A 23084-nucleotide genomic window follows, 5' to 3' on the forward strand; every position below is an offset into this window, starting at 1 on the left:
TTTCCTTTTAGAGCACAATGGATTCGTCACTGACTTATTCAGTCAATGTTAAAGACAAAGACCTCAATTTCTTGCAATGAATTCATGAACTAGAGAGTACCTTTGAACTGAGAGGGACGGGCTTCTTGATCGCTTTTATATACGCGCTCTAGGGGCTAAAATGTAGTAGAAAAAGAAAGTCTTATTTCACGACAAAAATTATAAAAACTGGCCTCCTCAAGAGAGGGGGAAGAGGGCTAAAATGGAACCAAATTTTCATTCGCATAAGCACCCTTTTAGGGAGGCCCTGGAAAGGTGCTAATATATATGTATATATAAGAGAGTTAACCTTAATCGTGCACGGAAATTACTACTTTGGGCGGACAATCCTGGTTTTGGAATGCTACGCGAGCTGAGTAGGGATCTATAGGGGTTCGCAGGGGCACCCACACATTGAATCTATCTCGAAGAGTTTGTAAGATATTAGGAAGTTCGAATTGTTTAAATTGCATGTACTGCTCTCCTTTTCATGTTCACTCATCAAGCCTCCTCCAAACCTACGACATCTCACGCATCCCATTCTCTGACGACCTTCCAAGCTATTCTGAGAGCCTTGACTTGAGTCGAGTCTCCCACAAGTCAACTTAGTCAACTATGCTACCTCTCTGTCAGCTGCCTCCCTCATCTCCTTGTGTTCAATTCCCATGCCAGCTTGCTTTTCCTCTGGGAAGTTAATTGCCGTTGCTTGAGCAACATTATCAACCATCTTTGCTTTGAGTTCTGGGCCATCGATTAAGAGAGAGATCTCTTCGAGTGAAGAGCCGCTGGTTTCGATGAAGAGGAAGTAAACGACAACCAACTCGACCAGCAACCACACGTCGTACACAATGTAATCTGAGATTTCTGTTAGCCCTTGGAAGCTGAAATAAGAGGCTTGAGGAGACTAACAATGCCACTTAAGTTTGGCCAAAGCAATCGGATTGACGTATTGGTTGAAGATCAGTGCCAGCGCGACCGCGAAGCTGTACAAAACAAGACCCTGGATATTGTCAACACGGCTGACAAGACTGTAGAATGAGGGAGACGGAAGTATACTCTTGCTCTGAGGTTGTAAGGCAAGATCTCGCAGACATAAGTGACTTGCAGTGGTGTCCATCCAATGTTGAATGATGTATTATACAGAACGATCATTGCGAGAACTCCTTTCGCGTATCCAGTATTCACGACTCCGCCAGCGTCAACTTGCTTTTCGTATGAAGCTTCGAGGGCAGTCCAGACTGGCGCTCAAGTCAACTTCCACCAAATGAATTATTTCGACTCTGTTCACTCACCAACGAAAGAGATCAACATTCCAGTAGTAGATACGAGGAATAGTGTTCGTCGAGGGAATCTATCAACCATGAAAAACGCAACAAAGGCAGTGGAGAACAAAGACCAGAGAGCAAGTACGGCATTTATAAGAGTTTGCGTGCTTTCAGCTTTATATCCGATGGAATCCAGAATCAATGTTAAGTAGTACTGTATGATGTGTGAGCACAATTTATCCCACCAGACACTGCTGGGAGGATTCCAAGAACTTACAGAAATCAGACCGTTCCCACTCCATTGGGAGAAAAATCCCACAACCACGAGAATCACTAATCGAAGTCGATTTCCCTTAGAGTGAAGGAAAGACAAGAAAGAGGTATTCTTCGCAACATCGTTGTCAATTCGAAGCGCTTCCCGGATCTCGTTCATCTCTACACTGACGAGTGGATCGTTGGGATTGCCATTTGCATGATACTTTGTTATGATCTTACGAGCTTCATCATCGCGATCTTTGGAGATGAGCCAACGTGGAGATTCGACAATCGTGAAATATCCGAGGATTTGGATCACGCTTGATAAAGCCTGAAGGGCAGAGGGAATCCTCCATGCCCATGAACTCTGGATTCGGAAGGTTCCATACGTTGTCCATGCGGCGACGATCGCACCAGAGTTCCATTGGGCATTGAAGAATCCGACGAGTGCAGACTATTGTCCTGAGTCAGTTGGAATTTCCGCCGAGGGGGAAAGTAAACGGAACCTTCTGGGTTGGAAATGCAAGTTCCATGATGAGAAGTGGTGCAGCAGTGAAGTTGAAAGCAATTGCAAAACCGATAAGGGCACGAGCGAAAACGAACATTCCAACTAGCTTGAATCAGTAAAAATAGTGAAGTTGGTTGGCTGTGATCTCACTGTTTTGAGCAGCTGCTTGGAGGGCAACGCCAATGAGAAGCACGCCAGCGGAGACGATGAGTGTGAGACGTCTGCCGAATCGATCACAAGAATAGGCGCAGAACGGCAATGCAATCAATTGACCGACATGTTGGATGGCATTCAATCTGTACAGAATGTTTATCTTAGACAGTAGAACGTGAATAGTTTGAATGGTGACCTACAGTGCAAGAGTGCTGGCGGTAGGTTGATTGAAGTAATCCTTCCATTCATCTAAACTTTGTAATCCATTCATCATCGAACCATCATACCCGTTGGCATAGCCTGAAAGGATAGTGAGGAAGAGAATAAGGTTAACCTTCATTATACCCTTGTCGTTGAACCATCCTGCCTTTCTGCCAGCGAGCGCTCCATCAACGTCAACTGGAGCCGAAGAAGCCATGGTTGTAATGTCTAAGTCGGGAACGAACCTCGAACAAAATTAGATCAAGTACTGTGGAGATACACTGCGAAAACGGAAATGCTGTGACACTTTGTACTCTGTCGGAAACCTTATTGAGCTTGACATGTCACACCCCGGATTCCAAATGCGGAGAGCTAAATCGCCCTGGAGTTCCCACGTTCATTGTTTCTGGGGGTACACACTTCGTTGGGAGAAGTGTTGATTGGAGCGCATATAAGGGATCCATAAGTGGAACGAAATAGTTGGAATTGCAAGGAAGATGTGCATTTGGGGACTGGGGGACCGAACAAGGATCTGCAGCAAGATTTAGCTTTTCCACAGACGGAAGTCAGGTGGACATCTAGAGTAGATCTTACGTGTGAAGTCACGGGAGTGGAAGACTTCAGAAGCGGGTCTATATATGGGAAGTGCAGAAGATATTGTTAGAAGGTGTCTAAAGAAAATGGTCTCTGTTGCGTTAACTTGCTGAGAGCAGAAGATTCTCTGGGGAGGAAGCCTCTCGCTTATCGAAAAGGAGAGACGCGCCGACACATCCTTGGCAACCCCACCTAGATTGTGGATCCCGATAATCAGATCTACTCACCGCATCCCACCCTTTGGCTGAAAATCGCGCTGTAGGATTTCTCGATTTTTGAAATGATCAGTGTTCTCAGAGTCAGGAGGCCACCCAGTTCAAGGGCGGTTCTAGCTGTCGTTTGTGGCTCACGCCTGGCAGAATCTGTCACAGAGGCACGCAATTGGCTCTACCGCCAAAAATCGAAACTACCCCAATTGAAAGCTGGCATAAGGCATCCATAAGTTTCATTCTTACCGCAATCTTGAACAGGATCGGACTTCCAGAAGCCGGGGTCGCAAATTAGCAGCCAGAAGTCGTTTTATAAAATCTTACAGCAGCAAAGTGCTTCCCATCAGGACATGATGGTGTGTTTCGTCCAGTTTCTTTTCCACCAATTTTCGTTATTGCCAGGTAAGGTATGCTTGTTCTGTATAGGAAAATTTAGCGCTTATTTCAATGTTCATACGTCAGGTGGGGATTTGGCTATTGGTTTCCAAATGGTCCTCGAGTTAAGGTAAAGATCTACCATTCAAATTCAAGTCTCTTTAGACGCCTTTCAATTTCTGGGACATTGAAAGGTCTCACTAAATGGAACGTCTACCTTGACTTGGGACATCGGGAATCAGTGCCACTCTGGTTACCTTAAATGCTTTTTGCTCAAACTTCAAAAGTGAACCGGCTTGTCTGAAAGGGGCGAGGGGGGTGCTTTCACGTGATCGACATTAGGCGAGCCAAGGCTGCCTCTATTTCAGCCCTTAGTATATTTATTCTTCCTTCCTCCGAATCCCCTCACCTTCGATCTGTCGCGCTGGCTCCCCCAAGCAAGCTCAGCAATCATCTGATTCCACAGCGCGTATTAAGTGAGGAGGTGACCAGCATCATCAGTAGCCATGAAGGTAAGGCAAAGGAATTTTATTCACAGATCGTGATTGAACGTAGCGCTCTGACACTGCTTAGACGCGATCCGGACTGTCGGTATGGGCCCGGAAGGTTTCAAAGACGGCCCCGACCACAGGACACGAAGAAGACAAAAACAAGACATCCACGAACGATGCAGTACCTCAGCTTCCCGATCCTCGGATTTCCATGACGACGGCGCAAGCATTGGGCCAACCAAAACAATCAGAGAGGACCTTCAGCCTTTTCCCAAAACTGCCACCGGAGCTTCGCAACGAGATATGGAAACTGAGTCTCCCAGGCCCTCGCATCATCAGAATCACCCACGATCCCAGAAATATGGCCACAGTCAAGATACAAGAGATCGGAGCAGGACCAAGTCCATTCTGGAGGGCGAAAGCGAATGCGGGCCCAGTCCCAGTTCTTCTTCACGTCAACAAAGAAGCGAGGTCATTTGCCAGCAAGTACTACAGTCTGACCTTCGAGAAACAGACCCAAGGGCGTCCCGTTTATTTCGATGCGACCCGGGATACCCTCCACTTGCCGAACGTTGAGGGAATCCGTGCGTTCTATGGACGACTTCTTACAGAGCGTCGCATCCAGATGACGGCGAAGGATTTGGAACACATGCTGGATACTGAGAATTATGTTCGAAATTTGGTTATATGTGGTATTCGATGGGGTCAGGGGTCGGCAAAGCTTTCGCCGGCACTACTTCTACCCAGGTATCCAAATCTTGCGCATCTCACCCTCTGTGCGTGCCGTATTCGTTACGATTGGCACTCGGAACAAAGGTTCGAGAAGCTGTGGACGGATACGGGAAAGACGATGCCGAAAATCACTTATATGGGCCGTAAATCAGTCTACCAGCGATGCTTTGATCAGGAAGACTAACAAGCCTTACAAAGTGGTCGTTGTGTTGGCTGAGGGACTGCCTTCGACTTGCCCGGTGTTTTGACAATGTTCAACATCTGACAACATTTAGAACTCCGCTTAAGAACCAATATCCTTGTCGAAACTGCTTCTTCGAGCACACATGAGCTTGGAATTGTTCCGAGAGAATTGCGTGGGGTTAGATTTCAATTGCGGTCAATATGGTCGAGAAGAGCCAAAAGAATTGAGGCAATGCTTAGCAGCAGAGTTGGCTTTGAGATCTGTTGATATGGTTGTACACTACGGCTTCTCAAATGCAGATTTCGAGAATACACTGACGTTACTACTCGCCAAAAGATCAACCCAAGTGATCACGCCTCCCAGAGCATGATTCTTGACCACCAACTCCTCTTCCGTAATTCCATATCCCACTAATGATGGTCCACAGACATAAAATTTCGCCCCCAGGTCCTCCAACAATAAAATTGCTTCTTGCGGTAAAGGCCATCCAATCTTATCCTTCATCACCTTCTCCACAACCGTCGTGAACATCCGTCCCCAGAATCCCGAAAGCGACGCCCGATATCCCCTCTTCAACAACCTCACGCCTGCACCCTCAAAAATTAGATTGACCTCCATTCCCGAAACCGCTCCTCCAATCGCTTTATCAAACGGATACGCAATGTACTCCAAATCCGCCGTCGATATGACCACCGTCATGACTTTATGGTTTATCTTCTGCTCTCCTTTCTGAATCAGACACCGCATTTCGCCTTCTTTTCCCAGCTCAGAACAGATCAGTTGATATCCGGTCGTTGAACACCATTTTGCGATGTCGTTGAGCATTCCTTTATCGTTCCGGATGAGGAGCTCGACGACGGCTTCTGCATCCTTACGGTTAAGCTCTTGGATCACGGCGTAGACCGCTTGGTAGGCTTTGAAAGTATACCTCTGCTCGATGACCGTCGGCCGACTTGCCATGAATGCTCCAGGCTTGTCGACCATTTGTGTTGTGTGCCTTTTTCGCCTTCCCGGTGCGTTTGAATTTAGCTGTGCTCGGGCTTGAGTGTTCGCTGAGCTCTTGTCTGAGTATGACAACAGGATATTCCTATGCTAGATGTCGCAAAAGTACGATGACTCATGGATTTGAAGTCTCAGAGTGAATGCTTTGTGTTGTCTGACAGTCATCTTGGATTTAAAGGCGTTGAAGTTCCTTGCGCAGCAACACGTGATGTTGCCATAGGCTCATAGTGGTCTGACCTTTTCCGCAACGGCCAATTGAGCCCCGTTTCAGGCGCCCTGCAAGCCTTGATTTTTATGCCCACCAAACACAAAAGGATTACTTCGTACAGTGGGTCCAAGGATAACACCACGCGTGCACTGGCCAACTCAAGGGTCTTCTGCGAATAGAGGATCCTGAAAGCACCTGATACTTCCTCTTTCGGGGATTTTGACGAGACTTTAGGGTGGCGTTAACTAAGGACCCACTACAAGTGTTTAGGCTGTTGCGGGGGTAGCAGCGCATTGCTTGAGACTGTCATATGTTATCAGAGTGAAATAAATCCTTTCCGGCGCATGTGAAGTTTCGTCAGCAACATGATATTTTCCTCCGTGACTTTGCGCCTGCAAGCACCTTTGAATCAACAAGCCAGGGTATTATATCCATTACGACAATATGCAGTGTTATTTTAAGTTCTTCCAGTGAAAAGTCTTACTAACTTATAATTGACCACGATGGTATCTCGGTCTTACAATTTCACCACCAATGCCCTTCGATTCACATCCCAACAGCCGAATCAAATCAAATTCGTAGGATAATCCCACATAATTCAAAAGTCAACATTCTGTTTTCCCCTCTCCTCGAAGTCTTCAAATCGTCCGATACCAGGCTCCCAGCCATGCCTCCGCTTAAACCAACGTTGCAGCGTTTCGAAACCCCAGAACATTTCTAGCCATTCTAGTCCCATTTGTAGACCAAAGTCACGCTTCTTGCAGGATTCCTCTATTTCTATGAGATGATTGAGTATGAAGGGACTTCTTCCATTTTTTGCAGGTGATCCCGGCCATGGGGTCGTCTGTTCGGTAGGGAAGGATGCAGGACTTGGCATGGGTAAGCTGGAAGACGGACCCCCGAGATTGGACGAAGAAGCGTGTTGTCATCGAGGCAAACTTTTTGTGGGACTTGGCATTGAGCTGGCACTTCCTCATCTTCTTCGATGATAGATAATCTGGAGAAAGGCTCTGCGTTGACTGAGTTTGATTCAGCTTCTACATTCAACTCCTCATCAGCTACTTCCATATTTGGAACGGGTTCTGGGGTGCAGTTCTTCGATCCCTTCTTTTGAAGTTTCCTGGGGTGCTGTCTAGGTTGTGCTTGTAACATTCCAGAGTTAGCTGAGAGCCCGAGAGGCTGCGGGGAGGTTTGAACGAGGGGAATAAACACACTGATGCAATTTCTTCGCCGAGCCTCTTCTTGAACGCTGCATCCAGTTTCCTCTTGAGCATCTTTAGTGAAAAATGCATTTCGTTCTTGGATAATCTATTTGTTCGGGTGGATCTTGGTCATGGAGATCGAAGTTGTAGAAATATTCAAGCCGACTGTCGAGGTCTGCATTATGCTACTAAGGCTATCCATCAGGGCGATCCATATTAATATGAGCTGAAGAAGATTATATTATTATTTGGCAACTAGAATTATATAATTTCTAGGGTACCGCTCAGCGGCCCCCGGTGGGCGGGAACTAAGCACGGGACGCCTCATTCCATACCGCCTTCGCGATGGGCACAGAAAGCGGTACTATATTCAATGTACTCGGTCTAGCTGGGCCATGGCAAATGGCCCTCAACCAATATCCCCTCGAGATATGGTACGTTCATAGCCCACCCCCTTCGAACATCTTACCGGGGCCAACCTTAAATCTCTTCCATCTCTAAGTTTATTTGAATGTCCAACTCCGATCTGAGACATTGAAGAGAAGTGGCGTCTTTTCTGTCCACGGTGAGCCGCGCTAGATCAGATATCCAAGAATGATTCACAGGAGAGGTTTAGCTTTTTACTAACTCTGCCGTCATTTTTGGGTTAGGCTCCATATTCATCAATCACGCTCCTAGGTTTTTGGAACTTTCCGAGAGCCTTGTACTCCACATCACCCATGCCAAATCCTGTCGGGCCGCCGATTTCCAAACCTCTTGGAGTCGAGGTCCATTTCTCTGAAGCAACAATGCCGAGAACGATAACTAGCAAGCCATATCGGTACTCTGGAGTGCCGATAGCTTCTCCGTTTTGAGCATCGATCACACAAATCAAATCTGGGACCGAGGCAAGGATCTTGATACTGTTAGCCTGAACCTTGCCGAGATAGGGAAGCAGCCTTACTGTCTCGGTACCATCTTCCTCTTCCCTGATGGCAAGAATATTCTCATTCTTGAACGGAATCTTGTACCGCCCTTTGCCATCTGGCCCCTCGCTCCCCGTCACGTTCATTGCCTGGATGATCACTTCCCCATACACGTGACCCACTCGCAGGGTTCTCTCAACGCCCACAATCTTACCCTTGAAGAGAACTTTTGCAGATTTGTCCCCTCCTACTTCGCTGATGATCGATTCGGCCACGGTATCGATTTGGTTCAAGCTTCGTGATAGCGCAACAGCACGACCGATACGCCACGAGAGCGAAATCGTGTGCTCGACGACCCAGCTCTTGGTGTTCTTCCCGGTGACCGGTCCCTTAGCACAGCCTACGTGTGAACCCATTTGGGAAAGTGCTGCTCGGAATGCTCTTTCTACCATCACTTCAGATTTTGCTTGCGTCATAAACTGTGATCAGTCAGCTCCCTGCTGTTCCATCGGATTAGGAAGGAACTACCATAACATTTCCATTTCCATCGCAGATCGTGGATGGCAGGAAGACTGGCTTCTTTTCAAAAACAACAGGTGTTGTCTGCCATGCGACTGGATATGCTCGACCCATCCAGTCTCCGTCAACTGTTGGTATGTTCATGTTCGTCGACGCACCGAGAATCATTCCTTGAAGACCATTGCCACCCCCTATTTCCAGTGCAATGACTGCGTTCGGTTGAATTTTCATATAATTGTACAGTTCGGTCTGAGCTTGCACCATTCTGTCGAATGTCAGCCGTGTCTTGAGTTCCCAAAAGTGGCACCGCATACTCATCGCCTGCAAGCTTCTCCATTGACACCGTTGGAGACCCTTTCCCTCCACCGCACGCGACGAGATCGCCATCTTTCAAATCATCAGGAGAGATAACACGAACAACTCCTCCATTTCGCATAATCTCGCGAAGTCGTAGCATATGGCCGTATGGTGAACCTCCTCCACCAGTTCCTAGAATGTAACATCCTATTGTGATCCATGCGAGGTCAGTCTCTGAGATTATCCACTCTCGGGCATGGATGTTTGGCCTGTACGATTGAATATCAATCTTGACAAGATTTCTCTTTTCTTGTTCCTGTTCTTTAGTTGCGGAGGAGTTCTTCTCGAACTCGGTCATCTCATCTCGTTCCAGTTTTCCTTTCGCACTTGAAATTTCTGTACCTGCCTCTTGAGCAAAGTCGAAGTCTCCAACAGCTTTGACGATGAATCGGGATTTGTTTGCAATATACTAGATATCAATGTCAGGGGCAGTATCTAATTTCTCGCAGATCGCCAACTCACTTGCAATGGCAGGTGATCCATTTCAACGACTTGAACTGTCTCTACTTTCGCACCATTCTCGACTGCTTTCTGAATTGCTCTTTTCGAGATCTCTTTCATGATTTGACTCGAAGTCTTGCTTTCCGTGCTTTCAATCGTGTCGATGATCCCACTCACTCGCGCAGTTGCGGCTCCGATAGCGTTTGCAACTCCTGACCACTCGGGCTTCACTACTCTGCTCGCTCCAGAAAGTTCGTCAGGGGCAATGATAGCTCCGCCTCCAACAAGCAGTACAGGAATATCATCTGCTGAAGTCTTCATCGTATCGATTGCTCTTTCAAGCATCTTCTTGACAACAGTTTTGAAATCGTCCAAATTGTTCTCCAACTCAGGTCTCATAACCAGTGAGCGATCTCCAATGTCCGAATTTTGATCGCCCAGAACAGTATAATCTGTAGCCGTCGCCACACCACCTCCAAACACGATGGCTTCCCGAGTTAGCTGATAGCCGACACTGTCAGGACCAATGGTCAGGCTTCCATCTCCCTGTCTCCTCACAATCGAGCCACCTCCGAGGCCAATGCTTTTGACGTCGGGGTAGGAGAAGTTGGTCCGCACACCAGAGATCTCGCTGAAGGCCGCTGCTTGCCGAGGAAAGCCATTTGCAAGCAGTAACCCAACATCAGTTGTTGTTCCGCCAATATCGACGACCACCATGACTTCTTTGATGTCATTTTGCGTCAGGAAAGCAGCCCCTCTCATGCTGTTTGTTGGTCCGCTCGAGAATGTTCTGATGGGGAGCTTGGAAGCGGCGCTCGCAAGCAAAGTCGTTCCATCATTTTGAGTGATGAAGACCGGACAATGAAGTTGTAGGCGTGAGATTGCACTTTGAAAGGACGAGATCGTCTTCCGAGCGAAAGGAAGAATTGATGCATTGAGAATCGCAGCATTTTCTCTTTCGAGGAATCCAAGATTCGCAACGTCCTTGGAGATGACAATATCAGCCTCCGGATATACTTCCCTTATGGTTTCGGCTGCCGATTTCTCTTGATTGTAGAACACGTCAACAGGACTGAAAACGCCGTTGACCACAATGCTCTTGATACCTTTCGCCTTGATGATGTCCGCCTGGTCCCGAATTTCATCCTCATTAATCTCCGCAATCAAATTCCCATCAACCTCCAGACCCCCTTCTACCAAACAATAGTACCCAAGAATTAAATCCCTCAACTCCACAGGCCAATCGATACAAGGAGGAACGCCTTTCGAAAACGGTCCACAAAGTCGAATGACAGCAACCTTGGCAAGCCGCGTTGAGTCTCGCTCAACCACTGCGTTGATGAAATGCGTGGTGCCAATTGTAATACTGACCACTTCTTTTGGGTCGATTTTGGAGTTTGAGAACATTGTGTTGATGGCGTTGTTGATGCCGTCGCTGGGATTTCCGGTTGTGGATGCTTTGTGCCATGCCACGATCCCTCGATCGCGCTCTGATGATCGCGTTGGATCGAGGATTACTCCATCTGTGTTTGTCCTATTGACTTGTAAACATGCCGAAAATCTGATACTTAGATGTCGAAACTGACCCGCCGACATCAACACCGATTCTGAAATTCCGAACACTCCGAGCCATGGTGGCGTCTACCAATTTCGACAGGATGCAAATATTTAAGACAACTTCTAATTATTGCCTCCCCTATTGGGTATTCATTATCTCCCGCAATGTCTAATGACGAAAGCAATGTAAAGTTGAATGAGATATGAATAACACTACATGTTGGAGCTTGCTACCCCGTCGGGCAACTCCCACTTGTGACTTATCCCACTTCTGACGATAAGCTTGAAGTTGGTCGATCTAGAGGCTGAACCTGGAAGGGGGACACGGCAAGAAAAGACTGTGATTCAACGGCAAGTACGGAGGCTCACTTGAACTTGGAGGGTCTGTGGCATTCACTTGAAAGATAGTGTGGACAAATGAGATTTGCGATGAGGCGATGTTGGATGTCGGCGGAGAAGCGGCAAATCTTCGGTAAGTGCCCCTGAAATTCTAAATAAGGGTAATTTCTTCGCCCTTCCCCCCCCCCAAGCTCCCACGTTCTTTATTGAATATGCGAATCTCGAATCCAAAGGCGAGTTGCTATTATATCCCGTGGTTCCAATTCCACTGCAAATTTGCAAGCAAATTTGAAATGTATCTCTTAACCTCTGATTTCTCGTGTGTACGACTCATGCTCAGTGATTTCTGATGTCATTATTCCCACAGTTTTTGGTGGATCTCTGGTTGCCTTGCATAAATTTATATCTACAAAAGCTCACGTCCTCTGAAGTTCTTTCCATTCTCTTAAACACTCAATGCTTCATCAATCATCGTTGCATTTTCATTCTGTTCCTCTTTGTCCGCGCATCCCTCCATGATCAAGCGTCCTCTTACCCCAACAGCAAGCTAGCAGCACTAGCAACATGGCGGACCCAAAGCGCTGTCCCTCAGTTGCCACAAAGCACACTCAAACCTGCGCCCAGAAGCACCTCGAGATCTCTCCCGCTCATAATCTCGTGCCTTCTCGACTTCTCGATAGTTTGGTTGTAGGTCTTGGCTACACGGGCCTCGCCACCGATCTCTGCACACGGTTCCACAAATTCTCGCCATGGGAGCTCGCCTCAATCTCGCTGGGATCAATGGTTCTTGGATATGGGCTATTCGATCTGGGAAAACGAGTCGGGATGGTTCAAGGAGCAAGCTACACTCTGCAGAACGGCGACAGAAAGACAGGACAACTGGGCAAGGAGAAGGACAAGACTGGAGAGGAGAGTTGACGGGGATGGAATATAAACAATTGAACACCTCAGAGAAGATTGTTTGGCTGAAGAAGGAAGAAGTTAGGATAAGAGAGATGCAAGGTGAGAAGCAATTGAACTGTGGGAAGGCGTATATTGCAAAAGAAGAAGCATATGTTGCGTATGAGAAGCATGGAGGGTATGGTGGAGCAGACTGGAAGCGGTATGTGCGATCTTATGGCAAGAGATCTTGATGCTAATGTATTGGCAGGTATTCAAATGCGGATGGTGTGTGTCAAGAGATATATCAGGAGTATGAGAAGCAGCAGAGAAGGTTGGGGCAGATAAGGGTGGAGATTAATGCTCTCAGTGCCTCCCCTAGCTTCAATTAAGGCGAACTCAGGTTGAGATAAAATATTCAGTTTATATCCCATTCAATCCCCAGCTTGTTTCAATCATCTGGTACGATTCGATTGTCCCTGCTACCTGTGTTGGGGTTTCAGTTTGCGTTCAGGGAAGCGGTGCAGGATACAGTGATCTCCGGGGTATGTATAATACGTCATGTTTAAAAAATGGCGTCTAACATGACCTTCTCCATCTCATTACTTCTAGATGAAGTTCTCAAAGGTTTTCGAGTGCTGAGTGGGGTCCAAGAGCTACTTCAGTGAGAATCTGCACTTTGATGCTTTACCTCCCCAATCCGCATCTTGCTTCGCAAAAATGCCCATAATTTCGATGTCTGCTCGCAGCCCCTATGTCAAGCTTTCCCAACGAATGTCTTATTACTCAAATACTTGAACACTGCGACTATCCATGCTGCCCTGCTAAGTTGAAGGCTAAGATACACATAACTCGTTTGTTTCTTGTAGCGAGGTCGAGCAAAACAAGCAATCCTGCGGCCGCAAGGCAACCCCCCCCCCCCGCCCACGAACGGTGTTTCAATTAAAGAGAAGGATAAGAGAGAGAGAGAATGAATGAATGTGTGTGTGTGTGTGTGTGTGTGTGTGTGAAGCTAAATATCTGCAATCGCGCAAGTTGTGTCTCAAGTCACGTGATTATCCTTTGAGACAAGAAGTGTTGGAACTAGGTGTACGCTGGTACACAGTAGTTTATATACTGGATGTATATATAGAGTGCTTACCCCGCGTGAGCTGAGAAATCAAGTCATCAACCTCTAAAACATTGCAATAAGAATCACGTGATACTGGAACAGCATGACCCCGGTGATTAAAGCAAAATAATAGCTGACCCGAGAGTGTTAATACCCCTATAGTTTTATAGCTGCAGGATTGAGTTTTAATTCACTTCCTTTCAATTGGAATTTGTGGTAGTATGTCTATTTGTATAAAGATCCTTGGTTCGAAAGTGGAGACAAGCTGGTCAGATCCCCATGAATGACGGGAAAGGGGAGAAAATAATGGCGAGATAAAAGACCTCCTCCCGCCGAATGTCTCAGAGTCTCGACAAAAACGTCACCCATCTCGCTCAAATGGAAATCCTCACATAATTCTCACTATCCATTTCCCCCAACTTTCTTGGCTCTCCAAGAATGCGAGGTTGGTCCCCGCCGTTCTGACGCCCAGGAGCCAGGGGCGCAGGAATTCGCGCCGATTTTCCCAGACCGGGCCGAAATCCAGCGTCTCACGTGTCGTCAGACAGAATCGGAGATCATCTCTCAGAACCGGACGTTAACACTGGTAATACGCTGTACAGACGATTTAAACAGTAATCATGCCGCGAGAAGGAATATTTAATGGCTGCTCCGTGATCGGAATGTACAGGTGCGGCGTCGGTGCCGGAAAGGGATCGACTTATATAAATACAGGTCTGCGATTCAGTGAAGTGTATTTGATTCCTCAAACAAACCTTCATTTTTGCATGCTCCATCGTTCCCTGAACTTGCCGTACTTCCGAGACATTTTAAAACATCCTGAAAATGGGTTCTATCAGCCCCCCTCCCCACGAATCCGCAGCCACCAAGCTGCGCAATTTGATCTCGTCTCCCGGTCCAATAATTCTGGCTCCGGGCGTCTACGATGGGTTCTCCGCTAGAATAGCGCTTAGTGTGGGGTTTGATACTATCTACATGGTAAGAGCACCAAATGTTTCTTCGTGGGAGATTTCGTTCTGAGGTGTGGCGGCTGATGGCGGGGACAGACTGGCGCCGGAACAAGTGCCTCAAGAATTGGCCATGCGGATTTGGGGATGGCGGGTCTAAACGACATGCGAGCGCATGCTGAGATGATTGCCAACCTCGATGCTAGGGTTCCACTTATTGCGGATGCGGATACGGGGTATGGAGGTAAATCCAATGCCATTCCCATTCCATCCTAACATGTTCTAACGAGATAGGTCCCATCATGATCACACGAACAGTTCAACAGTACGCCCGTAGCGGAGTAGCTGGCTTTCACATCGAAGACCAGATCCAGACGAAACGCTGCGGTCATCTCCAAGGCAAGCAGATCGTGTCGACTTCTGAATTCTTGGTTCGGATTCGCGCGGCCGTTGCTGCGCGCCATGCCGTAGGCTCGGATATCGTGATCATTGCGCGCACAGATGCTTTGCAATCTCTTGGATATGCTGAGTCCATTGCTCGTTTAAGACTCGCGAAGGAAGCAGGGGCCGATGTTGGCTTTCTTGAAGGCATCACGAGTAAGGAGGAAGCGAGGGCTGTCGTGAAGGATTTGGCTCCTTGGCCGATCTTGTTGAATATGGTGGAGCATGGAGCCACGCCAAGTATAAGTGTCTCCGAGGCCCAGGAGATGGGGTTCAGGATTGTGATTTTCCCGTTTGCGGGGTTGGCGCCGGCGTATAAGGCTATGAAAGAAGTATATCAGAGACTGAAGACGAAGGGCATCACTGGTGCCGAAGCACAAATGACGCCAGTACAATTGTTCGAGGTGAGCGGGCTCAAAGAGGACTTGGAGATTGATGCCAAGGCTGGAGGAACCACTTTTGCAGGAGGCGTGTGAGAATCCATGGGTGGTCAGCAGAAGACAGTAGATTTCATTCCGTGGTCGTTGTTGGAATTGAATTGAATTGAATTTGTAGTTCTCCTCGCTTCCCATTATGAAAACCTTCTGGTGGCGATATCTCAAAGGCATATCATGACGTATCATTAGCTAGCCAGTATGCATTTGGAACATCCGAGACATTTTGGATTATCCCATTCAATGGGTAGAAGTCGTCGAACATCAGGTAGTCGAAGTTAAATTCCTGCGGAGGTGCTGTTCTGGGGCTTGAACCGTGGCTCCTATCTAGGGTTTGACGTGGGCTAGGAGTGATGTCTGTTGAGGCAGACGGCCCTTGTTCTGCACTCCGTCAGCAGTCACATCAAAATTATAAATTGGGCATATGAAATATTGCGCACCACTTGTGGTTTTACTTCCATTAGATTCAAAACCCTTTCTCCATTCCCAAAGAGAGTCAAATGTGATACTCATGCTCATTCTGCTTCGCACATTGGGCTGAAGATTTTGCCAGTCCCTCTTCTCTCTATTTCCTCGAGCCTTGAGTTGGGCTAGAACATCAGCCAGGCGGCCGGGAAGATCATTGTTGGACACGCTAATCTTTCTTAGAGCGAAAATTGCAGAATTAAATGTTGTTCGACTGGATGCACTGTCTATATATTCCGACATTGGGCTCGTACTCAATCTCAAAACAGCAAAGCCGGATGCGAGGATCATTTGAAAAATGTAATTGGGACAATGAATCAAGATATCTTCCTCTCGATCGCGGACCAGTGAAATTAGTTCTCTGCAAGCTTCGAAGAGCGATAAGAGCGATTCGATGTAGTCGTGAGAATTGGTGTTGCTGAACAAAGTATATAAGCGCAGATGAAGCTGCGTGCAGCAAAGGTACACGGCTAGGACGCCTGAGACTAAATTAGCTTCAGCACATTAGAAGCATAGAGGAAGTGCATAAAAATTTCCCTACCTCCTGCTTCCGATTTATCCATGCACTTTTGAAGCTGAGATAAGTCTTCCTTCAATGCTTGCATAGTTGTAACCACTTCGTCGTTTGGGACAGCTTCACGACTATGGGACATACAATCTAAGGCTTTAGCGGTTCTTTGGCAAAATGATTCAATTTGCAAACGATCCCTGAGCTCCTGGGACATTTGTTGGGCATGAACATTGTGCGCCTGAGAAATGAGAACGTCTTCGAGCGGAACAAAAGATGGCTGGCCATATCCTGTTGCAACACTCAATCCAGTAGTTAGTATAACCAGCATCGTTTAATTGCAACGGTAAACAAACCTTTGAGCAACTATTTTGCACGTATTCCAAGTTGTCATACGGTCTTGAAGATCTTCGAAAGGAAGGGCGACCTTGAATTTTGAGAAATCTTGAGCGTGATTGGGTCTGTGGAGCCCAAAATGAAGACACAGATTTATCATAGTCCCGCTGAGCATGAGTGTTGGGTCTCGAGATGAGCTACTTAGTGGGAAAGGCCAAGTACAAAGTAGGCAGAGAGCTTTTACGTCGTGGTAACTCTGAGGGACAGGCTGCAAAACTGACCACAGCAGTCGAGGTACACTTCTCGACAGAGAGGTCAAAAGAGACAAGTCCTCGTTGTAGCGACGAGAAGCAACAGCAATAATAGCCCAAAATAGCAAATGAGAGGACCGATAATAATAGTCGGGAGGCTTCAAGGGGTTAAGGAATGGCAAGAATTTGTGGTAATGTTGAAAATATCTATGAAAAAATACACGTAAGCATGCACACATTCAAGAGCGTTAGGCAGGAGGGAAGTGAAGAAGGGTATATAGTTCTTACCCATTGAAAAGACCTTGAATCTCATTTACGGATAGCTCTATGGCGTCTAATGTCCGGGTCACGGGCGTTGCTGAAACTGCAGCCGATGGAACACTCCAGTTCAAATGCTGCACTTCATTGGTGGACGGTGAATGAAGTGCAGAAATTTCGGCTAGTGTTGGATGGGTGGGTGGAATGGACGACGAGTTTTCTGAGAGCGGAAGGTCTTCGGGCCGTGTCGGAGGGGCCGGCGTGGCTGGTTCGCTGAAGGCACGAGCCTCAGGAACCGGTCGGGGGTCAAGAATGTCGGCAAATAATGGCAGACTGGGCTGAGATGCATGTGAGGGTGATGTATGGGTCTGAAGATGACCCTCCATTCGTTGAAGCTCTCGCTTGCTCCTGAAGGTGGTCAGAACTGCTCTCAACAGGGATGTTTTTGGCAAAGAGTGGGTTGGTTGTGTTACTTCCTCTTCTCCACTCTCTGAAATGTTGCCTCGATTCTGCAACTGAGCCCAAGTCGCCGACATCTCGAACAGGAGGAAAACGGTTCTCTCACAACGTCACATCGGAGCTGACCACAAAAGCTAGATTAGCGAGTGACCCAAGTAAAATCCGACAAGGGGGACGGGCCTGCCTTCTGTTGTCTGCACTCGTTACATGCCCTTTTGATACCCTCCTGCTTCCGCGATCCCTTGTATCCCCTGCTCCTATTCGCTGTTGGGGCGTCGTCCCTGGTCACGGGACTATCATGAGCATCATCGCCGGAGAGGTGGTTGTGAGGGCCATAAGCTCGATGGGCGTCGAGGTCGTCCATTGTAGCACATGGCCTTTGGGTGGGTGTTCTCTTGGGGTTTCCTTCTTCAAGGCACAGTACAGATTACAGAAAGTGTTCTACCGAGGTCTTGGTTTGACTTCAAGACGCCACACTGGGGTGTGTTCGTGTGGGCTTGGCTGACTCAGCGCCCCTGGTATACGAAGGCAGGCGGTGTTGAAAACCCCGAGGAACACCAAAATCGCTACGTTTGGAAAATCACATCAAATCTCAACGAAACTCCCGAAACTCATTAAAAGTCTTTGCGTAAGAGAAAAGAAGCAGATCTAACTTTCGCGAAATTTTTACGATAGTCAAATATAAGGGGGAATGGTGAGAAATTCTGTACTGTATTGTATTGTAAAGGTCAAAATTGCACCCGTCCTCGCTTAGGGTATTGGACGAATTTCAAATGCCGCTCGTCTTCGTACTAGTAAGGATCACCTGGCCCAGCGCCATGGAAAGCCGTGAGGAACGTGACGTGTCAACGCGAAACGCAAAATCCGCATCCGGCTTACTGCTTCACCGTGCTAAAAAGAATCGCCCCCATTTTCCTACCACGCTCACGCCCACGCCCACGCCCAAGCCCACAACCACGCCCCTCCCCCCTCTCTAAGCTCTACTATAAATTGAATCTTCCCCTCTCTCTTTAATTCTTATATGTAAGTATAGGGGTAGGCGAGGAGGGGAAGGTGAACTATGAAAGCGTGTTCTCGCAAAGTTCACCTGAACTAATCGTGCGTCAGGACTTGCACCAAAGCCCCTACGTCCCGGACCTGAGGTTTTGGTGCAAGTCCTGACGCACGATTAGTGATCCCGGTGGCTTTCCGCAGTCACCTGGTGCACGGCGGGGTTTCTGATTTCAGGAAGCATGGTTCCGTTGCTGACTTGAGGAAGCAACTTTCCGTTTCAACCTCCTTATTTCCAGGCTTCATTCACCGCCACTCTAAGGCGTAGAAACTTATGCTCTGTCCTTCTGTGGTACTCCCCGGATTTCCTTGCGCCACCGAGAGCAGCCACTGCTGCAAGAGCATGCAGGTCCAACCTGGGCGGTCCAATTGGGTTGGACCGGAGATGGGGGAGCTGTATCGGCGCGAAATTGGCAGTCGGCGCGATGGTGATAGATATCGAAACGACAAAATAATTCGGAGAAGACTTCATTTGAAACTTAGCGTGCTCTTTGAGGAGGTCCTCTCTATATAAAAATGCCTTCCCCATCTCTCTCCCCGCATTCCTCCACACTCCACACTCCAGACTCCAGTCTCCAGACTTTACTACCCCGCCAGCGCCAAGGCTGCAAGATACTTCTCTCTTCCATCGCCATTTCTTCAACGACCAAGCCACGTACCATCGGGAATTAAGACAATCATGGCAGAAAAGGTAGAGCAAACATGGGCGGATGATGTACCCGCCTCAGAATTGATTGAGCCAAAGAGAAAGAAATCCAAGCAAGAGAAACGTCTGTTGCTCAAGATGGACTTGGCAATTGTCCCTCTTCTGGCATGCAGTTTCTTCATAGCATATATGGCAAGTCACCTTGAACGAAGCTCAAACATTGCTAATTTCAAAAGGATCGAAACAATCTTGGAAATGCTCGGATCATGGGAATGCAAGCAGACCTCAAGCTGTCAAATGAGCAATTCTTCAACTGTTTGATGATGTTTTGTACGTTCAAACAAGGCCTCTGCACCTTGCTTTCCAGTTGAAGCTTATGTTATTAGTTGTTGGGTACATGGTATTCATGCTTCCAGCAAATCTCGGAATGCGGATTATTGGTCCGCCGCGTCAACTTGGAATCGCAGTCATCTTCTTCGGTGCGTGCGGGACGTGTCTATCGGCTTCAAAAAACTATGGCACTATCATGGGCCTGCGAGTTCTCATTGGCATGGGAGAAGCTTTTGTCCAGGTTGGCTTGCTCTATTTCAGTTTCTGGTATGTTATCTTCTCTGAGCTCAGATTGCCTCTCCCATATGTCTTAAGAGGGGCGACACCCCCGAAACATTTTCCATCACCCACATTTCTTGTTAATTGGGCTTTGCTGACTGCGAGATTTATCAGGTACAAAAGAGACGAGGTTGCTACACGAGCTGGTAGGTGAATATCATGAGACTTCCTTGGCAGCTTCTAACTTTCCCTCTAGCCGTCTACTATACTTCTGCAACAATATCGGGTTGTTTCAGTGGCCTGATTGCGTACGGAGTTGACAAAAATATGGATGGTGTCCACGGTTTTAAGGCGTGGCAGTGGCTATACATCGTTGAGGGTATCCCTGCTATTGGCTTGGGATTCATAATACTCTTCTTCCTTCCATCGTTCCCAGACATCATCGCCAAGCGTGGGAGTAGGTATTTTACCAACGCAGAGATAGAACTGGCTCTCCAACGGATGGCAGAATGTAAGTCCCAGCTAGAAATACGTAATCTGGATTCACGCTGAAGAAACCCTTGCAGCCAACAGTGTCACGAATGAGAAAATCGAGTATTCTCAAATTTTGATCGCTCTGAGAGACCCCAAGTCCTATTTCACCGCTATCATATACGGCGCACTGTGCCTAGGAATTGCGTCAATCACTTCGTTCCTCCCCACATTCATTTTACAATTCGGCTTCGACAAATGTAAGTCTTCATAATTCTGAAAACGCTTGCATCTAACTAATATCACTCAGTGCAAACTCAACTCTTCACCATGATTCCCTATGCATTTGCAACCGTCACTCTCCTCGCCGTATGTTTTATCTCAGATCGCATCAATACCAAAGGCCCAGTATTATTCATCTGCATGGCTACCTCTGCCGCCGGATTCATCATTCTAATGTCAACCACCAACAAAGTCGCTCTCATTGCCGGTACATGTTTTGTGACAGCAGGGCTCTACCCGGGTGTCATCCTAACAGTGTCTTGGATCACGATCAACCATTCTGGCTACACCAAGCGGAGCACCGCGTGGGCGATGGCGCAAATCACGGGCCAAGGCTTGAGCATCATTGGAACGCAAGTTTACAGGCATCCACCTCGGTATCTGAGCGGACACGGAACCCTCTTGGCATTCTTCACGCTGGCGCTTTGCGCTATCGTCTGCAATTACCTTTGGATGAAGAGGGAGAACAGGAAGAGGGATGCGAGAGCTGAAGAGTTTCGAACGCTGGGCACAAATGACATTGAGGCTGAGAAGAGCACGAGTGATTTGTTGGACTTCCATCCTAATTTCCGGTACATCCTTTAACTATGTTGAAAGCGGTTGAATGCTCGAGGGGGTGTTTCCAGGTACTGTCATCTGATCAAGTTGGACTTCTCCGGTGGTTGTTACTCGAGCGGGCAGAGCTCCGAGGCGCAGCTTCCCGTGGGGAATAAGCGGGATGTGACATCACTTGCTCTTGTTTTTGTATCATGTAACCTGTTTGCATCATTACATTTGAAGTTACGCCTAAGCCTCGCATACTTTCTTCGTCTTTCCTACCTACAACGCTTTACATTTGTAGGCAAATTCTGTACAAAGAATAACATCTATATCACGTGATATAAATAGCCCCCTTTTCCAAACAGCGTCTTAAGCGAGACGAAAATAGGAGAATGCTAGGGTCACGACATATAAAGTTGAGATGCAAAGATCGCCAGTCCAATCTTTGGAGACAAGAATCGGACGCGGTCATGCGTTCTAATCAAACCAAGAGTGGGGTTATATCGGTCCGTCAGTTATCCCTTGTTGCCTGGACTTTAAAGACCCTGTCTTAGGCTCTCTTCTTGTTGGACGGTTTGAAAAACAGTTGGAAAAGGATCGAAGATTAAACTGGTGTCTATTGAAACCTTGAGATGTTCTCGGGGATTTTGCCCAATTGACCCGAAGCCTCTCGTCATCCCCGCCTGGCTCACCCCACTAATGAAAACCTTTAATCTCATACAGTTTCGGACTCACACCCTCTCCATACAGCCAATTCTTTGTTTCCCCTCTTACCATCAGGACTACATCTTCTTTGCAAAAACAGTTTCCATATCCCGTCAATCTACGTAGCACAATGGGTTCCATGGGCAATTCGAAATGTCAACCCCACATCCCAAAACATGGAGTGTGGTGCCCAGCAATCACATTCTTCGACAGAGCCACAGACACAATTGATTGGGTTGCACAAAAATCATACTTCTCCTACCTAGCCACGACCGGCTTAGCGGGCCTAGTTATCCTCGGGACCAACGCAGAAGCCTTTATACTTACCACCAAAGAAAGATTCCAACTTATAGCCGCTGCGCGTGAGGCCGTTGGACCCGACTTTCCTCTGGTGGCGGGCGTGGGTTCGCACTCGACAAAGCAAACACTAGAATTTGTTGAAGATGCAGCAGCAGCTGGCGCCAGCTATGTACTCTGTCTCCCGCCCGCATATTTTGGGAAAGCAACAACTCCAGCCGTCATCGAAGGATTCTTCGATGATGTGGCGACCGCTTCACAGCTACCCCTTGTAATATACAATTTCCCTGGCGTTTGCAATGGTGTTGACTTGGACTCGGGCCTAATTACCTCGATAGCGAAGAAGAACCGGAATATAGTTGGAGTGAAACTCACATGCGGGAGCGTGGGCAAGACTACGCGCTTAGCTGCCACATTCCCGCCTTCCGAGTTCGCTATCTTCGGCGGGCAATCGGACTTCCTGATCGGCGGCCTGGCTGCTGGTTCGGCTGGGTGCATAGCAGCGTTTGCAAATATTGCTCCTCGAGCTGCTGCCGAGGTGTACAGGTTGTATCGGGTGGGGGAATTTGAGAAGGCATTGAAATTGCAGCAGGAGATCGCGCTGGCTGAAAGTCCTTGCAAATTGGGGATTGCAGCAACAAAATATGGGGTTGCTATCTCTTCGGCTTCAGCCGCAGGCATCGAAAACGCCGCTGAGAAGTTGCTACCGCGCAAGCCGTACACCGGCCCGACGGAAGCAGTAAAATTACAAGTAGCTGAGGCACTTGTTAAAGTGAACAAGATGAACTTTGAAGCTGCTGTTGTATAGTAGACTCGCTTCATCAATATTTTTGTGTAGATCTTCCTATTAGCATTGGCGTGCTTTCATAAAAACGAATGGAAAAAACACCATCTCATTTCGTCTTTCAATTTCTCTCGCTTGAGTTTGAGGCACACCATT

At 47.6% G+C, this 23084-nt stretch overlaps 9 protein-coding genes across 9 annotated transcripts; 5 read left to right on the forward strand and 4 right to left on the reverse strand.

The window, feature by feature from the left end:
* Positions 1 to 631: 631 nt before the first annotated feature.
* On the reverse strand, positions 632 to 2617 carry K444DRAFT_643350 (general substrate transporter; the record flags this gene model as incomplete). The annotated part of the gene is made up of 8 exons (XM_024884846.1): positions 632 to 873; positions 928 to 1018; positions 1075 to 1256; positions 1311 to 1497; positions 1561 to 1992; positions 2045 to 2148; positions 2197 to 2342; positions 2400 to 2617. 8 exons carry the CDS (start codon positions 2615 to 2617, stop codon positions 632 to 634), a joined length of 1602 nt encoding a protein of 533 aa, XP_024736463.1.
* Positions 2618 to 4084: 1467 nt separating this feature from the next.
* K444DRAFT_629970 (uncharacterized protein) lies at positions 4085 to 4732 on the forward strand (the record flags this gene model as incomplete). The annotated part of the gene is made up of 3 exons (XM_024883135.1): positions 4085 to 4090; positions 4152 to 4653; positions 4695 to 4732. 3 exons carry the CDS (start codon positions 4085 to 4087, stop codon positions 4730 to 4732), a joined length of 546 nt encoding a protein of 181 aa, XP_024736464.1.
* A 476-nt stretch (positions 4733 to 5208) lies between these two features.
* Positions 5209 to 6144, reverse strand: K444DRAFT_613152 (uncharacterized protein). The gene has a single exon (XM_024880293.1). It carries the CDS (start codon positions 5967 to 5969, stop codon positions 5265 to 5267), a length of 705 nt encoding a protein of 234 aa, XP_024736465.1. The 5' UTR covers positions 5970 to 6144; the 3' UTR covers positions 5209 to 5264.
* A 1899-nt stretch (positions 6145 to 8043) lies between these two features.
* On the reverse strand, positions 8044 to 11579 carry K444DRAFT_589925 (DUF917-domain-containing protein; the record flags this gene model as incomplete). Its single annotated transcript, XM_024878128.1, has 6 exons — positions 11206 to 11579; positions 9641 to 11153; positions 9136 to 9587; positions 8831 to 9086; positions 8341 to 8781; positions 8044 to 8307 (listed from the first exon to the last, which is right to left on the reverse strand). The coding sequence occupies exons 1-6, from the start codon at positions 11250 to 11252 to the stop codon at positions 8044 to 8046; spliced, it is 2973 nt and encodes a 990-aa protein (XP_024736466.1). The 5' UTR covers positions 11253 to 11579.
* Positions 11580 to 12079: 500 nt separating this feature from the next.
* K444DRAFT_643352 (uncharacterized protein) lies at positions 12080 to 12786 on the forward strand (the record flags this gene model as incomplete). The annotated part of the gene is made up of 3 exons (XM_024884847.1): positions 12080 to 12343; positions 12382 to 12617; positions 12666 to 12786. The coding sequence occupies 3 exons, from the start codon at positions 12080 to 12082 to the stop codon at positions 12784 to 12786; spliced, it is 621 nt and encodes a 206-aa protein (XP_024736467.1).
* A 1441-nt stretch (positions 12787 to 14227) lies between these two features.
* On the forward strand, positions 14228 to 15502 carry K444DRAFT_613155 (Phosphoenolpyruvate/pyruvate domain-containing protein). Its single transcript, XM_024880294.1, has 2 exons — positions 14228 to 14696; positions 14747 to 15502. The coding sequence occupies exons 1-2, from the start codon at positions 14600 to 14602 to the stop codon at positions 15367 to 15369; spliced, it is 720 nt and encodes a 239-aa protein (XP_024736468.1). The 5' UTR covers positions 14228 to 14599; the 3' UTR covers positions 15370 to 15502.
* A 152-nt stretch (positions 15503 to 15654) lies between these two features.
* K444DRAFT_529600 (uncharacterized protein) lies at positions 15655 to 17968 on the reverse strand (the record flags this gene model as incomplete). The annotated part of the gene is made up of 6 exons (XM_024874824.1): positions 15655 to 16271; positions 16334 to 16602; positions 16657 to 17094; positions 17176 to 17553; positions 17619 to 17738; positions 17781 to 17968. The coding sequence occupies 6 exons, from the start codon at positions 17966 to 17968 to the stop codon at positions 15655 to 15657; spliced, it is 2010 nt and encodes a 669-aa protein (XP_024736469.1).
* Positions 17969 to 19530: 1562 nt separating this feature from the next.
* On the forward strand, positions 19531 to 21187 carry K444DRAFT_529666 (MFS general substrate transporter; the record flags this gene model as incomplete). Its single annotated transcript, XM_024874830.1, has 6 exons — positions 19531 to 19630; positions 19687 to 19897; positions 20024 to 20055; positions 20106 to 20360; positions 20416 to 20580; positions 20631 to 21187. Coding segments are annotated over 6 exons (1320 nt in total), but the record flags the coding sequence as incomplete, so codon positions are not given.
* A 711-nt stretch (positions 21188 to 21898) lies between these two features.
* Positions 21899 to 22952, forward strand: K444DRAFT_589937 (aldolase; the record flags this gene model as incomplete). Its single annotated transcript, XM_024878129.1, has 1 exon — positions 21899 to 22952. Exon 1 carries the CDS (start codon positions 21978 to 21980, stop codon positions 22950 to 22952), a length of 975 nt encoding a protein of 324 aa, XP_024736471.1. The 5' UTR covers positions 21899 to 21977.
* Between the last annotated feature and the right edge of the window lie 132 nt (positions 22953 to 23084).

The sequence above is a fragment of the Hyaloscypha bicolor genome (genome assembly GCF_002865645.1).
Source record: "Hyaloscypha bicolor E unplaced genomic scaffold K444scaffold_83, whole genome shotgun sequence".
Classification (NCBI taxonomy): Eukaryota; Fungi; Ascomycota; class Leotiomycetes; order Helotiales; family Hyaloscyphaceae; genus Hyaloscypha; species Hyaloscypha bicolor.

Coding starts and splice junctions, on each gene's coding strand:
- K444DRAFT_613152 (XM_024880293.1), bottom strand. CDS start 5,969: ATGGTCGACAAGCCTGGAGCATTCATGGCAAGTCGGCCGACGGTCATC.
- K444DRAFT_613155 (XM_024880294.1), top strand. CDS start 14,600: ATGGCGGGTCTAAACGACATGCGAGCGCATGCTGAGATGATTGCCAAC. Junction 14,697..14,746: donor TGCGGATACGGGGTATGGAG/GTAAATCCAATG, acceptor CTAACGAGATAG/GTCCCATCATGATCACACGA.